Here is a 16,138-nt window from a genome sequence, read left to right on the forward strand (position 1 = left end):
GAACTGAATTCTGGATGTTTTATTTTGAAATTCCGCCGCCATTGTTGTGTCCTTCGGAGAGGCTCAAATATGGCGTCTTTCTACTGAGCTCTATAAATTCGTGTCGAAGATTTGGACAAATAATTCAAGTACGGGACACTGGCTAACCCTGAGACTTGGACAACTTGTTTCTTTGTTAATGTTCTACTAAACGTGAAACTCTTAACAACATTCGGTGAATTGTTTCGAGTCTAATTTTTTTATGACGTGACAATGAAAACGGCAATTAGGCTTAAAAGGGTTAAAGGGCTTACCTGAACCAAGGATTTTATTTACGAAATTTTATGTTTTAATGGAGGATAGTAGCCAATATTTTGTTGGTCGCTGAGTACATGGTGATATATTACCGGGATGTGAAAAAGTTTAACTTTATTTATACAATGGGTTAGGGTTAGGGTACAAATGAAAGAAAATAAATGAACTGTTTAAGGAAATAGATTTTATTGTCGTTGTTGTTCTTGTTGTTTGTTTTTTTATTTTGCTTAGCAAATGTTCTGTGTTAAAGCACGCAAGGAAGCGACGAGAGCTCAAAAGAAGTGAAACACGATCCACAAGCGAGTGCAACTTCTAACTTCTTCAGTGCACTCGTCTCTTCTTTGGGTTCTTTATAACAGAACAAAGCACAGTTAATGCTTTTTAATTTGTTTTATTGTACATCTTTACTCACATGAATAGAGAAGCTCGTTTCAATTTAAAAGAAACAAGTTTTTATTCTTAGCTTGCGCACGACACGCAGACGGAATGCGTCACGTATCGTGCTTGCCTTCATATAAAAAAAAATAAGCTTTTATTCAAAAACTGATTAATTCTAAATAACTAAAATAAAGCACTCGTTATCAAATGATACAATTCATCAATCTTTTTTCAAGTTTTGCTTTTATGAAAGGAAATTTAAAACGTCCTAAATTGTCAAAAGCGCAGTCTTATGGTGATGAAATGGTTAAAATTTTTTTCAGCGACAACTACTAGTAACGTGCAAGTGACCTGCCGGATGCATGATGATGATCTCTTAAATGAATGACTGTAGTAAATTCTAAATCTCGCAAAATTCAAAGCATCCAAAATTAGGGAGTTGGTCTTTTCAGATTCGAAAAATGATCCATCCCCAGGGACTTTTATGGTTACTGTGTTAACCAAATATTACTATGTTTGTTGAAAGATGCTCATTGGCGGGGCACTCAAGGTCTTCATGTTTCAGTCATAGTGGTCTATGGAAGTCATGAAGGCGTTTATTTCTTTTCAGCAACGCCTTTCGCACTTGCAAACAAAGACGAACGCATGATGCTACATGTAAGTTAAGTTTATGCGGCCTTGTCAAAGCCACACTTGTCCATTTAGTTACAGTAATCAAAAGGTACTTATACTGACTAGCCTCAGTAACAAAAATAACCAAAACTGATTGCCATCAGCGGAAAATAAGAGAAAACAAACATGATATTCCAATGATCTGTTCAAATAAGACATCAATTTTTCATGCTGGAAAATAACAACTGTAGGTGTAAGAGCAAAGTAATTACCAAGAGATCAGTTTCATCAGAGTGACTCCATCCCTGTGGTCCATTTCAAAACTGGTGTTCGTCTTCTTGGAATCTTAGTTGGAGGAAAGAGTCAATCCATACAGGTTTAAGTCGTTCAGTTTGCATCAATCTCTTGGCATTTGAATACAGGAGTCTCCTTAAAAGAGCCTGCCCCTACAAAGTAAAGAAGTCCTTTAACAAAGCTGAAACAGGCACAAACCTGACACTCTGGATGATAGCCATGTCAGTAAAATTAAGGGTTGGGTTTGAGGGCACATTTCGTCTTTCGAGGACAAAATGAGCTGTGTTCGTTGATTGTGAAGGTTATAAGAAGTAATCCACTGATAAATCAAAGCTTGCAGGACATCCCGGTTGAGGCACGCATACACGTCCAACATATTTTTGCGTTTATTTTTGAAGTTTAACAGATCAGTTCTAAAGATTTGCACTTAAATATTGTACGTATCTGGTGTGGCTTTATCATTACCATTCAAATAAAAGCTGTCAATCGTTGTACACCTTTTACTGCTTGTATTTTACCTTTGGCTTGTTAAGACCGAAACACCATATAACGACTACCGAGAAAGCGGCCGAACTTTTCCGAGGAAAAGCCGAAGAATTCCGGAAATCTTTTGACAAAAGAAAAAAAGGACAATTTAAATTACCTGGTTGGTCACGTGAATCATAGGACTCTCCTGCTTGTTTGCCATCATTTGTATTAGAACCTCTTTGTATTTAGCGGCGGTCATTGAATTTGTTGCGCCTTGTGAAGGAAAAGATGTTACACTGTGGTCACAAAACAGAACCTTGGTCAGTGGAACCTGTTTGTAAGAGTACACTTCATGTATGACGATAGTGAAACTTGGTGAGGTCCCCTCTGTGTCACGTGACTCGTGAACAGTAAAGCAGGTGTTTTTCTATAAAAGGTAAAAAAGAAGAAAAGAAATAAAATCGTAGCAAATGATGGTTGACCGCAGTCAGTTAAGGACGTTCGCATTTTAATGAGGTATCCTCGTGTTGATTTGAGCACTTCTCAATTTATCAACATCATATGCTTTTAGCGTTTACTTGAAATCGAAATGAAAAAGGGATTGGCCAGTTGCAGTGATTTTCGTTTGTCAATTCTCGGAATAATGGGATCTACAACTGAGTCACGGAGACTATTTAAAATCAAGTCATGAAGCAAAAAGGAAATTAATCCTGCATGGACTAGCAACGGAAAATACTAAACGTTACTTGCAGTGTAGCTGTCTGTTTTTTTTTTTTTTTTGTTTTTGTTTTTGTTTTTGTTTTGTTTTTTTTTTTTGTTTTGTTTTTCGAAGTAAAAAAAAACTACCTGCGGATACTCCACAACAGACGAAATAATGCATTGCAAAGTTCTCTGTAACTCGACAAAGGCTTCTGCTTCCTCGGACACAACCTCATCCTCTTCAGCTGATACGCAGGACATCAAAAGTCTGAAATAAAGAAAACATGATTGGCAAATGTGTATATCTCACGACTTATACCAGGGAAAAGCTACACGTTTTTGTGAATTAGCTGCCCCACACCAGTTTCAACACAATATCTGGTATCTCTGAGCATTATCAAAAAGGTAGTCAGCGACTATTTTTCGACGAAATGCCGGTCATTTATCTCCTCATAATTGTAAGCTGAGTAAAGTTCGTGTCTCGTTTACAAGGTCAGTTAGGCCGGGCTACCGTGGCTCATCGCCTGTGAGTGTTATTCGCTATCATGGCTTTCAAAGCTCTGCGGAACACTGGACAACAAGGCTAACTTCGGTAATGTTGCGCAATTCACGGGTAATAACTTTCTGTGCTTTTCTCAGGGGGACGTCGTTCCACTCCATTCTTTCAGCACATTTCTGGAAATTTTTTAAGGTGAGGAAGGGGGGGGGGGAAGTTGCTCTACCCTCACAATTGTACTTAACTATGGCTCTCGGAACGACTTTATCAACTGCTTCAAATGCCGTAAAATGGCGCTGTTTAAGACAAATATATTTTAAGGCCAAACCTTACGATACCATTTGCGGTGTACATTCTTTAAATTTTTTACTGAGGGGTTAACGTATCCCGCCCTACTGCGTTCCGCCCATCGCCTAGGCGATGAAGAAACAGACAGAGAAAATCCAAAGAGGTATTACTGTAAATCTTTCATTCCAGTCCACTTTGGAAGACGTGACAAGTCCATGACGGCAGGTCTTTTGATGCATGCTCGCCCATGAATGCCGAGCTCACTCTTGGGAAAATGACACCTGAGGCGCTTTTTATCCGCTAACATTTGGACTTTAGAAAACTTCTCATCCACAGGAGCAGAAAAATACAGACTCAGCGGCATCCTTTAGATAGCAATCAGAAAAAAGCATTGATAAAAGCATTAGACCAATGATAGTTGTTAAAATGGTTAAGATGTTTTTTTTATGGAATTCAATCAACCAATCAATCGAAGTCAACAGTCGAAGAAGGGAGGATACAAGGGACAGGCATGCGCGTTCACCTATAAATGCCGAGAGAACGGTTGAAAGGCTGGGCTAATGTACGTTTTGCTACATTAATGGTGCATACGACCTATATTTCGTGATGCAACGGAAAAATTTCCAATCTTCTCAAAGTAAACCTTTTCAATCCTCTTGAACTTCTGTACAAGGAACTTATATTTCATTATCTTTTGATAATATAAAGAAAAATGTATGGTGAATTGTAATTGGTGATGCACTAAGAAAGATATGTACAGGAAGACTCGTGGCGGCCCAGCTAGGACATTTTCCTAGGTTCCTATTTTGGCTGGCCCAGGTGTTCAAGTAGTTGGGATTAGAATGAAGAAAATATGCGAGCAAGCGATAAAATGCTTCCGTGGTCTCTCGCATGTGCTGGTGTCGCCCCTACCATAGAACACCTGCAACAGCTGGGTTACTTTGAATTAGTTAATTAGTGGCAACACACCTGTCAACTGCAAGAATCAAGTGTCATAGCTGTCTACATATTTTTAGTATTAAATATTAAGTTTTATTTTCTTTAATTCTTTCTTTGTATATTGCCTATCTTATCAGTATCCAGGACTACTTTTTACCTTTCACTATCAAACGAGATTTCCACAGTGGTTGGCATGTCCTTAGGGTAAAAGTCTACTGTGGGGGTCCCCATGGGGCAGGTCATCAGGATCCGAATGTCCGCATTATAGCAGAAGGAATGTTCCTCCAGAGCTAGTAACTGAAAATAAGGGGGGAAATTAATGTTTCACAGTTCTATTATAAACAAATGATTCAATAGTTATTTTTCCATCTATCATCAAAATGAGACTAAAACAAACAAGATGAGATACAGGTCCAGTTCAGTTTCGAAGAGTACAATGTTCTGTTTCCTGATGGGAACACTTACGAGAAATTCAAATTATTTGACGAAAGTAGAGCCCCGTTCATCCGGGCCTTCCAAATCTGGTGCTATCAAGGGAGTGGTCACATGAAGGGGTTCTTGACATGAGACAACCTAAAGAAAGAGCTGTGGAACGGGGTGGTTGTGAGAGCGATTGTTGTGTTCTTGCCAGATTTGTAAAGAAAACAAACTAAAATGGTCCCATTGGCAAAACGATAAACGATTATCTCACTCCAAAAGGACGCGCTCGGCGCAAGACACGAATGCCACTCCAAATGGCATCTATTGTAGATAGAAATGATATGCAGTAACGGTGGGAACTAGGGGCGTTCAAACGCATCTGCAGAGAGGTGCTTGTCTCCAGAAAACTGCATCTATTTTTGAGGTCTCCACCTCAGCTGTGTGAACTCCGTTGAAGGAAAAGCTGTCTGACCCTCCCCCAGGAAACCTTTAGACAATTTCCACTCCTGTTTCGAGTTTTTCAAAACTTTCTCCTGCAAACGTTGCCATGACGCGTAAAATTTAGTGAGGGATATTTTAATCCTTTCATTCCTTGAAATGAGTAATCTAAATGATTTTCTGTTATCGCAGAGTTATGGTTTTTAGCCAATCAAGTAGTGTATATTATCTGAATACAATAAAAAAAATTTGTTAAAAAATTTGTTTTTTAAAAAAAAACAAATATATTTCAGTTATTCTAGCTTTTGTTGTTTGTTCTATCAAGCTCGTCACCTCCGCCGTTGGGATCAGTCTGCCGTTAATATTTTATATTATCTGATCCAATCAGTCAATTGTTATATAACTACCTCAAGATGGTCACTCTTTAAACTCTGTGGTATTACCAGCATCACGTCAAGCAATCCAAAGGACTGTACAACATTATCCACTTGTTCAGTTGATACTGTCACGTTACCATCCTGTTCAACAGCTACCTTTGTATCGGAGGTAACTTCATCATCTAGCTGAAAAGATGGCGAATCGATCCCTTTTTGAAAAAGGTGCGTAGTGTTTTTCCCTGCTGAGACCAAGCAATCTGTACTGCTATGCGCATGACCAGAGTTATGAATAACAAGATCCTGGCTGGTCAGGACATCAAGCCGGTAACAACTGTCATACTTTTGGAGACCTCTACCACTTACGTCACTGATACAACTCACACTGACGCATGAAATGTTTCTAGCCAGACGTGACTTGCGCCTTTTGGATGGACGCGCCATATTCCCCTTTTCTCGAGTATTTCTACCTTTCATGTCGTCTTCATTTGTGAAACAGCACACGTTGTCAGTCTTAGTTGCTTTACAGCTACTTTTTAATTCTACAGAGTGAGAAGTGCAGCTAACAGAAGAGCTTATTAAAATCAGAACTGTATCTGAATGAAGAGCTTTCCAGTCTTGTTCAAGCACCAAGAAGCTAGCTGTTTCTTTATCAGGGTCATAGCGGACGTTGTTGTAAAACAAATGAACTGGTCGATGGAATGTCCTTTGCTCTAACTGAAAAACAAAAAATAAACATGCAACTGCTGAATCGAAATTAACAAAGATTTGACTGAGCACTTTCGGAAGACTACACCTCGGATTGCAAATGGATTCAGGGTAACCTTCCTCTATATGGCAACCAGTATCCCTTTCTATTCTTTTCTATTTTAATTTTTGTTTGGTAAATGTTTTGTATCAGTGCTACTACCCTGGCACGCAAAACATGGAACAAACAAACAAACAGATCTCGTCAATGCAAGCACCTGCGAATTTTATTACCGAAGATAAACCAAGGAAATCCAAAACTACGGAAGTCCAACCGACAATTACCGAGTATATATATTTTAACAATTGCTGATAAAATGCCCCTAACCCTTCAATTTGTTTTCTTTTGGTAGATTTCGATATCTTTCAAGAACTCGTTTTCCAAAAAAGTTTTGAGAAATATTGAATCCTTTTTTTTTTTGCGAGCGCTAGAAGTGAAGGCAGTCTTGTCGATATTTTCACCTATCGTTCGCATTAGTCCCCCACTCGGCCAAATATGGAGTGTGACGTAACAAAAGGACATCGTGCAAAAATATCCGAAGATTCGCTGTAATTCTTCAATTGTAAACAGAGAAAATGGTTGAAAAATGTGTGGTTTTTAGGTGCAGCAACTCTCGAGATGTAGAGAAAGGAATCAGCATGCATAAGATTCCTTCTGAATCCCTCTGGTGTTCTTTTCTTACGTCACAGCTAAGAAAGTGTCAAATATCGGACGCTTCTCATTGGCTCGTTCCCAATGAGCCCACGAGACAAAAATTTGTCCAGCGGGGCTTAAAGCGCGCAAAAATTTAAAAATTTCAGTAACTTTTAGCGCTCGTAAAAAAAAAGGATTCAATATTTCTAACAAATTTCTTCGAAAATGAGTTCTTCACCGATATTGAAATCTACCAAAAGAAAAAAAATTGAAGGGTAGGGGCACTTTAGATATCTGAACATCATCCAATTATTTTTTAACATCCTTAGACAGCGAAGGTGCATGGGGGCAGTCCGTTTCTCCTTACCTGAGACACAGGCCAAGCTTTGAGGAATATTGCATCACTGGGGTCCTCAAACAGGACAGCTTGCATCACAGGTGTGTTGCGTGAAAATGTACTTACAGGAAACGTTACTTGAACTTCAACTTTCAGGACAACACCTGGTGAATTTGAGGAAAATGGGAGTGACTTTCTTAGAACCTTTCTTGAATTTTACGTTCTTTGAACTCAGAAGTTCGGTGCGAATTAAAAGGCAGGAAACTTCCTTCCGCAATAGACTGGCGTTGGATTTGCGGAACTTAAGTCTTAATTCCACCTCTGTAACACATGGACATAACATTTCTCTGTACCAAGAAGATTTACATCAGTATAGCTTATTTTTGCTTTTTAAAGCGCCGTGCTGTCGTTTTGGAGAGTATAACCTCACATGATTGCTTCTATTGTCAATAAGCGGAAGTTGAATACAACGATAGCACTATCATTAATTGATGGCGCGCTAGAAATGAAAAGGGGATTTCCAATAATTTCGCTTCAAATGGACCGCCGACCAAGGAATGACTTAGCTAGGCGAGAAACGTGACCAGCATTATTTTCGTTCAGCGGAAGTGAAGCTTCGCGCTGTGTGTCACGCGCCCCGGCCAAACGGTACAAACTTCTTACTATTAGTTGGTTGTGCCAGCTAATCTGAGATAAGTGTTCTATGTGAGGTTTAAAATACAGATGAGAAAAATTGTACACATTTGTTTGGAAAAGTTTAAGTAGGAGATTTAAGCCCGAAACTGCAACAAGTTATTGCACCCACCTTCTGATTAATTTATTCCTACCTAATGATAATCCTGCTAGGCACTTCAGAACATTCCAGGACAGGCCACAGATCTTGGCACAAGTACGTTTTCGAAAAAGTCTTACTGTTGGTAACGACTCTTCCACATATGATAGGAGCTGTTCAACTAAGTGAAAATAAATAGAGTTAAGGCAAGGAAGTTTTTATAGTAATTTCCCAATGGCCATGACGGAGGCACGGTAATTACCAGACTCTCAGGACGTTGGACATTTCTTCTGATTGTGGGTGGTTAACGCTGTATCCTTAGGCAGTGAAACTTGACAAGCTAATGGTAGAGGAGTGATAATACTCGTAGTTGTTTCATGCAGTCACGTAGACAACCCTGTGGCTGATATTTGGTTTGGCTTTCACTTAAAGCCATGAAACCAACGGTGTGCCGTGTATTCCTGACTGTTCCGGTTGCAAATTTTACAACTTTCAGGAGCTCAACCTTTTGTACTGATGTTATAAGGTTAAAGTTATAAGGCAATGGAAAAGTGATGTGGGGTTGATAGCTTGCATCTAATCACCTGCGCTGCACGTACACGGGACCACAGCTGATGCATAAATACTCTAATGCAATATTATATACAGGGTGTTTCAAAAGTTCGTGGACATTTTAAAAAGTCTATACTTTATCCAGATTTCTTATATTTCTCTCCATTTTCTTGCAGATATTAACAAATCCTATTGTTTATCGATTTTCAGAACTTTTGTACGAGTCAGATAAAAAGCCTCGTTGAAATAAAGATTTTCCCGCCAAAAGGTGCAAATCTGTGTCGTGTGTGTTTCTGTACTTTCCCGCCATTTTTGTCTGTTTTCAGTAGCAACTACATACTGTAGATTTTCAACGTCTTGATATAATTTCTAATTATGAACCCTAAAAAAAGCAGTCTATTTAAGAGCACAGGCAGCAATTCTACGATCATCTGGAGTATCTGTTCGAGAAACGGCTAGAATACTGCAAAAAAGCAAGAGCTGGGTAGCGAAGTGGTCAAGTTCACAAGAGTTTCACGACAAGCCAAGAAGTGGTCGACCATCAGTCCTTGACAGAAGCGCAAAAAAAGTTATAAAAAAAGCAAAGTATAAAAGAGGAATTCTCGGGAAAAATCAGCAAACAACTGAAGAACAAAGCTGCACCAACAGTGTGGAAGTATATGTCAAGAAATAGGATGGAAGCCTTTGAAACGAAAAAAGCTTTCACTGCTGAGCAACAACCAGGGGAAAGCTCGCTTAGTATTCGCTCGTAAATATCGTAAATTTACAGCAGATGAATGGAGAAATTTTCTCTTTAGCGATGAGTGCCCTAAATACCTTTTTCATCTTCCGAACCCTAAAAACGATATCGTATGGGGCTCAAAGGAGAGTCAAGTTCCGCCATCGTACCAAGTTAAAGGAAGCGCCAAATGGATGGTTTGGGGTGGCATGACAGGCCGCGGCCTTACTTCCCTACATTTCATCGTGCAAGGACAAACTGTAGCGGCAGAGTATTATATCACAAAAATCCCTGAGAAAGAAGTGAAGCCTCTTTTCAGCCGAAGATGTACAACAGAATAGCCTGTAATACGAAAGCTTTTCACGAACAATAGCAGTGCGACCTTCGTTCAAGATGGCGCCCCAGCTCATACGGCGAAAGCATGACCCGGCAGTGGTGTAAGAGAAACCTCAGAAAATTTTATCCACAAAGATGAGTGGCAGGCAAATTCACCTGACCTTAACCCCATTGAAAACCTATGGAGCATTATCGAAGAAGCTGCATACAGAGATCCAATCCCTAAGACGATGGGTGGACTAAAATCAAGGTTACGGCAAGCCGGCGGGACATACCGCTAGCAAGCCTAAGGGAGCTAGCTCGTTCCATGCCGCAACGGCTCAAAAACGTTATACAGAACAAAGGGGGGCACTCTGGATATTGATGTTTCAACAGAGGTCAAAGGAAACGATGTACATAAAACTGGAAAACTTTCATTAGCATCGGATTCCTAAAACTGTCATTTATTTGTATTAAAAAAAAATGTCCACGAACTTTTGAAACGCCCTGTAGTATGCATAGTGCGTGAATATAAGATGCTCTATATGTATGCATTACATAACATATACATTCCTATTAATAACAATACGTTTCACTAACCAGAGTCTTTAAAAGTATCCACTATTTGCATAAATGCCAAAAAAAGTGTTACAGGCGAGGAGAGGGTCACACCACTCAGCTGCAGGCAACGCTTTTCCGGAGAAGGCAATCTACAGCATCGAGATGCCATGGACTTCAAAGCGTCAATGATGTCTGGAGAACGGGCTGGTGAAGAGAAAAAGTGTCATTTAATTTCATGATCAACAAAATGAGTCAAACTCTGGTGAGACAAGAACGATAGCTGATGGAAATTGAGAGTTCTTTAGAGCGTCTCAATGTTGAGAGGCGAGGGTGAATAAATTAAAGCGCTACTACGGGTCGATGGGACAGCAAGGAGCAGGTGGTAGCCGAGTAACGATTGGGTTTAACTCTAGTATGATTCCCCATGTGCTCTCGTAGATCGAGTTGTAGTCTGCTTGAGCTTTTAAGTCCAATGACTTATTTTCCTTTCAGTGATCACCAGCTGTCATGAGCTCTCATAGACTTTCGTATGCTATGTATATGAAAAAGGTACGGGATTCTTCATTTCGCATAGAGTCTCCTGCACAGCTCAAACAGTTTGAAATCCGTTAAGTTTCTTCGAATGTTACGTGCGCTACACTAAAAGAGTGAGAATTCCCTTTATCTTTCATCGACTCTCTCATGTATGCACTCAAGGCGAAGGAATGGGCTAGTTTACGTGGAAGTTAGTTCTTGCTTGAACCAAGGACTGCATGATTTACGAGGGGTAAGTAAAGATGGAGTGGATCGAAAAAATACCACGAACACAGACACAAGCACGGATCAAATACTGATCAAGAAGCATCAGTTTACCTAACGTTATAGGTGATCTCTCTGGCTCGGTTTTTACCCAAATAAGTCGATCCTCGATTCTTCGACTTTCCTTTATGTTCAAAATGTCACTAAAAAAAAGAGTTGAAAAAGATAAGAGGATGTAATATCACTAAAATATATTGAACAAAAATGTCAAGAAATAAGCATTCAAACGACCTTTTAATTTAACTTTCAAGCAGAAACATTAGTAAATGTTACGTCATTGCTTCAAGAAGGCATTCGGGTATAATCGTATGCACAGGGTACATGCATCATGCACATAAGCAAGTACCACCACAAGTGGGAATGTGGCACACTCTTGTGTATGTTACATGCTTCCTTGCTTGGAGATGTATGCAACTTTTAGTAAAACGTAATGAAATCGAGAGAGCATCCTCCTCGGTGAATTATTCCACGGGGATACCTCTGAAGAGGAACCACAGAGAAGTAACGGACAGTACAATAAGTTTGTTAACTTTATAAAACAAATTATTATATATTGTTTTGTGACGTTCTCGTTGAGGTCATGCCCACAGGTGTCTAAGGTTCCTAATCTGAGCCCCATGTGAGAAGGCGAAACCTTGACATGCTGTAACTGCTGAACTACATATATAGAGACTCATGGTAATAGTTACTAGGTACAGAACATGAACCTTTTTCCTAGGTCCAGGTCCTCTGCTAGCTTGAGCCCAAGTACAGTCGGGTACAGATTCGGCTGCATACCAAGATTGGACTCCAAGTACTCTTGTAGATCTGACAAACCAGACGCTCTATATAGCATGGTGGACGTTAGCAACTGAGACTGGCCAGGCCTGAAAAACGAATGATACCAGTCAATAAACCCATGCATTACAAGTTAGCGCTGCTACATTCTGGGTGGATAACTAAGCGTTGCAAAGTGCCTTAATTGTAATCACCTTCTGATATAGAATTAGGTAATACTGGTTTCAATTCGACAGATATAATTGGCAAGCGACTTACTCTTTCAGTCTTCTCACACAGCACACAAGAATATTTAACAATCCAATGTGGTCACTGAGATTGCTCGTGTCAATCACATCAAACAGTATATCCTTAGGTAATCCATTGCGACACAGGTCTAAGGCATCTCCACTCCAAACTATCATCTGACAGTGACAAATACGAAATATATGAATCGTTCAAAAAGTTTCAATGGTAAATTAAAGGTACAATAGTACAGAACAACTACAACGTTTTCATTATCGTTATCATAATCATCATCATCTTTTTCGTTCGCTTAGGCATATAAATATAGTTAACCAAGAGAGGATAAATTTTAGGGTTAGAGTTTTGACATATTGCTTCACTTGTAATCGTACTTTGGCTTAGGCAAAAGTAAGGCATCGAATTAGTTGAAATGTGTCTGAGTGTACCACAAGTAGCATATCTGCGTTCCTTCCCCTCCCTCCTCACTCAAAAGGAACAAAAGGCTAAAAGAGCGTGAAAATCCCTTAACAGTTTGAAAAACTAATAAAAATTCAGGTAGCTTCCAGATGATTGATAAGCAATTTTATTTTAAATCTATTCCAGACTAAATTATTACAACTTACCTTTATACGGGAAGTTTCAGATTTAAATCTGGAACATCTTTGAAAATTTTTCCCCCACGTTTTGAGCTTTTTCTTGCATGATTTTGCTATTCTTTTGTACTTTTCAAGGAGATTCCTAAGGAAAATTTTTAATAAATACTTCATCTATGTTGGTATTACATACTTTTTTTAAATTTCTAAAATAAGGAGCTTGTATTTTTTCAAAGGCAAACCTTTGGAAATAAAACGTTTGGGGTGATGAGGAAACAAAAACATTTGAAAATGCTGAGGAGAAGACGCATCAAAAGGTATACGCTAGTGTAAACACGTTAAACAGTGGAAACGCTTGTGTGGACGAAAATATTTTTCAGCCAAATGAAAATGGAAAGGCGTTAGAATAGTTTGTTAATTTTGTCAGAAGTTATAAAAACAACCATAAGCAAAACACTGACCTGTCTATTGGGACGTAGCCAGCAAATGGACAGCTCCCATAATGCACCTTCCATTTGTGTTCAAATGGGCGAATGAGAGTTGGGTTTACTTTTGAATCAGTGTAAATCTGCGACGTACACCCGCTCAGGAAATAAGAATGGATTTCTTGATACAAAAAGCCTGACTTTTGTAGATATGTACGGCCAAGCTTCTCTTCGTCTGTTGGCGTTAACAACTGTTTGATTGTTGTGTTGGTGAGGGATGATACCGCGGTGGAAAAGCTGTTATCTTCCAGGTTTAGTCCATACAACATTAAATTTTGGCGCTCAAGGGCAACTTCATCAATATTCATCTCCAACTGAAGCCAATCTTTCCAAATTTCTTGACACTCTGTAAACACAGCGCTCGAGCCAAACTGTAAATTGCTTTTCACGTGTTCTTCTGAAATGAGCCTTTGTATAATCGTTTGTAATCGCTGTGAGTCTTTGTATGACAGTGCTAAATTGTACCAAAGGTTCCACAAAAAGTCCACATCTTGGTCGCAATCTGGATCGATTGAGTGTACAGTTTCTAAAATGATAACATCTCGAGCTAGTATTGACGCGTCGTAATCGTTAAGGTGAAAACACAAACACTCTGGAATAGCATCCTTTTTTCGCTGAGACAATTCAGAAACCGTAGACAGCAGATTTCTGACATCTCCAATACCAAGTAATAAGATATTCAAAGTGTGATCATGGTTTGAAGTTCCAAAGTGTTCGATTAATTCCACGGCAGGCGTGTTTCCGAAGGCGTAAGTGTAATGTCCGTTTGGGAAGAGAACCTGTGCTCGGGGGTTGGACAAATCTACTGGCAGGTGTTGAGACTTCATGGTGGCCATAAACTGGTCGCATCTCACAAATTTGAAGCAGAACTCTTTTACAAACAGAATAATCTTCAGTAAGCACTCCTAGCAGCCACTGTTTTCCAGTCCTGCTGTTTAAACAAGTTGGAGTAATTTGCATTTATTACACTTTCTACACACGTATTACCTACTAAGCTCTATCAAAACAAACCTTGACAGGATTTCAATGTGAATATGCCGCAATAAATTCTCAGGATATCCTCTCTCTAATGTTCCAAATTGAAACTGTAATATAACATCACCTTACCTTGTTAAGCTACCTTTCAAATTATTTCAGCTGAATTAATTTAAATGAAAGTAATAATTATCCTAAAATAACACTAAAAGAAAAATCTTGCGTCTGTGTTTAACATATTAAATAAATGGTTGGGAAATTTGTAGCGAAATCACGCCGTTGGAAGTCTGTCGAGCAATTCGTATTAGTTTATGTTGTAGAACTTTTAAATACAAAATGTATCACTGAAAGGAAATATCGTCTCCAAAAATTTGAAAGAATGAAAAATAAACAGGAACAAGTAGTTGCGTTTGAAATGATCAGTCCGGCAGAAATGAAAAAATTAACATAAAACTAACTTTCTTCTACCATTCTTGACGCGAATTTGCGGCAAGCATTTCTCCCCCAAAATCGAAAATTTCCTTAATTTTATAATTCAGCTTTGATAGAAAAATAGACATATTGAAAGTAACAAATTATGAAAATTTTAGAGTTCGCCTTTCACTAGGCTGAAATATACGTCGGTAAACAGACTTAGGTGTAATTTTTGCCGTTGCTGCATTCGCAACGCGTCGGCGATTTTTACTTGTTAGACACAATACAAATAATCATAGAAATATCTCCACAAAGGACTACAGTCCTAAGCCAAGGACAACTGAGAAATACGTAATATTACTTTATTCAGCAGTTTAAGTCTTCGACAGACATTCCCGCCTGGGATATGATATGTCCGCTTTGGTTTAAAGGAAAACATTAGTCGTAATTAAGGGTTTGTTCAGCTAGTGTAAAGAAATAAAAACATTGTTACCTAACCTAAGAGGTTGCTATCATCCGCAAACGCTTCCGCCAGCGATTTGGAACGCTTCCGATCACAAATGAGCGACATGCTTTGTAAAAACATTGAAATATAAATTCGCATACATTTGCATTTTGGAAGAAAGGATAATATTCACACGTTTTGATATTTTTTCAAGTCTTTCGACACTCATCAGCACAACGAGATAAGAAAGCGTTGTTTCCCCCTCTAGCTGAATAAAACACTATCAGGCATAGCTTTAACTCTACTTTAATACATATATTTTGTTGTAAACGTTTTCTCAGGCATTACCATTAGGAATAGGGACTCTATACGAATCGAGCTTTTTGGTTTGAACAGGTAGTTTTCACTTTCAAAGGCGACTCAACCACTAATAAAATAAAATTAAAGAACGCTTGTTGGATCATTCGGAGCGCTCATTAACCTCAACTTCTGCGGCAAAAACTTTCAATTTACTCACAGTTTAGGTTATTACTGCTTATAGATCCTTATAATTTTGTATTCTATTTTGTCTTGCGACATCGACTTTGAACCTCGCGTTGTTCAGCATCATATCGGTTACCTAGCAATGGCATAAAACCGAATGACTGCAAGGACAAGGGTGAAATTTCAAGACAATATAGATTTCCACCGCTTTGATGGATTTGAGAAAATTCTCCCTAGCTGATGCCCTTAAGTTTCCCTGTAAAAAGGATATACAGTGCAAGGTCAAGGCTAAACATAGTAAACAGAGTTGAAAATCATAGCAACGTGCATCAACAAATGGTAAGAATGGAAAACCGTGTTCCTGTCATGGGAATTCTTACGTAATAGTTATCTTAAGGATAAATTGAGTCAGTGTTTTAAATATTTTTGATAATGTTGCTTGGGGCTTGGGACATTGCAATTGACTAGACTGAGGAAGGTAAAGGGATAAATAATAATAATAACAATAATAATAATAATAATAATAATAATAATAATAATAATAATTATAATGGTGTTTTTTCCATGCAGTCAGTAGGTAACGGCATACCTAAAAATATTGGATAAC

The 16,138-nt window shown here is 38.7% G+C and overlaps 1 protein-coding gene across 2 annotated transcripts; it reads right to left on the bottom strand.

Annotated features, from left to right (window-relative positions):
- Positions 1–461: 461 nt before the first annotated feature.
- LOC146475244 (uncharacterized) lies at positions 462–16,135 on the bottom strand. Of its 2 annotated transcripts, XM_085115591.1 has the most exons (15): positions 15,102–16,135; positions 13,191–14,145; positions 12,760–12,874; positions 12,170–12,315; positions 11,842–12,000; positions 11,189–11,277; positions 10,376–10,540; positions 8,246–8,371; positions 7,449–7,582; positions 5,734–6,417; positions 4,626–4,765; positions 3,700–3,894; positions 2,893–3,013; positions 2,222–2,473; positions 462–1,730 (listed from the first exon to the last, which is right to left on the bottom strand). In XM_085115591.1, the coding sequence occupies exons 2-15, from the start codon at positions 14,048–14,050 to the stop codon at positions 1,602–1,604; spliced, it is 3,315 nt and encodes a 1,104-aa protein (XP_084971717.1). In that variant the 5' UTR covers positions 14,051–14,145; positions 15,102–16,135; the 3' UTR covers positions 462–1,601. The 2 variants fall into 2 exon arrangements, with proteins under 2 accessions (XP_084971717.1, XP_084971716.1); XM_085115590.1 differs by having other exon boundaries at positions 13,191–16,135.
- Between the last annotated feature and the right edge of the window lie 3 nt (positions 16,136–16,138).

The sequence above is a fragment of the Pavona decussata genome, unplaced genomic scaffold (assembly GCF_977016875.1).
Source record: "Pavona decussata unplaced genomic scaffold, jaPavDecu1.1 SCAFFOLD_84, whole genome shotgun sequence".
NCBI lineage: Eukaryota > Metazoa > Cnidaria > Anthozoa > Scleractinia > Agariciidae > Pavona > Pavona decussata.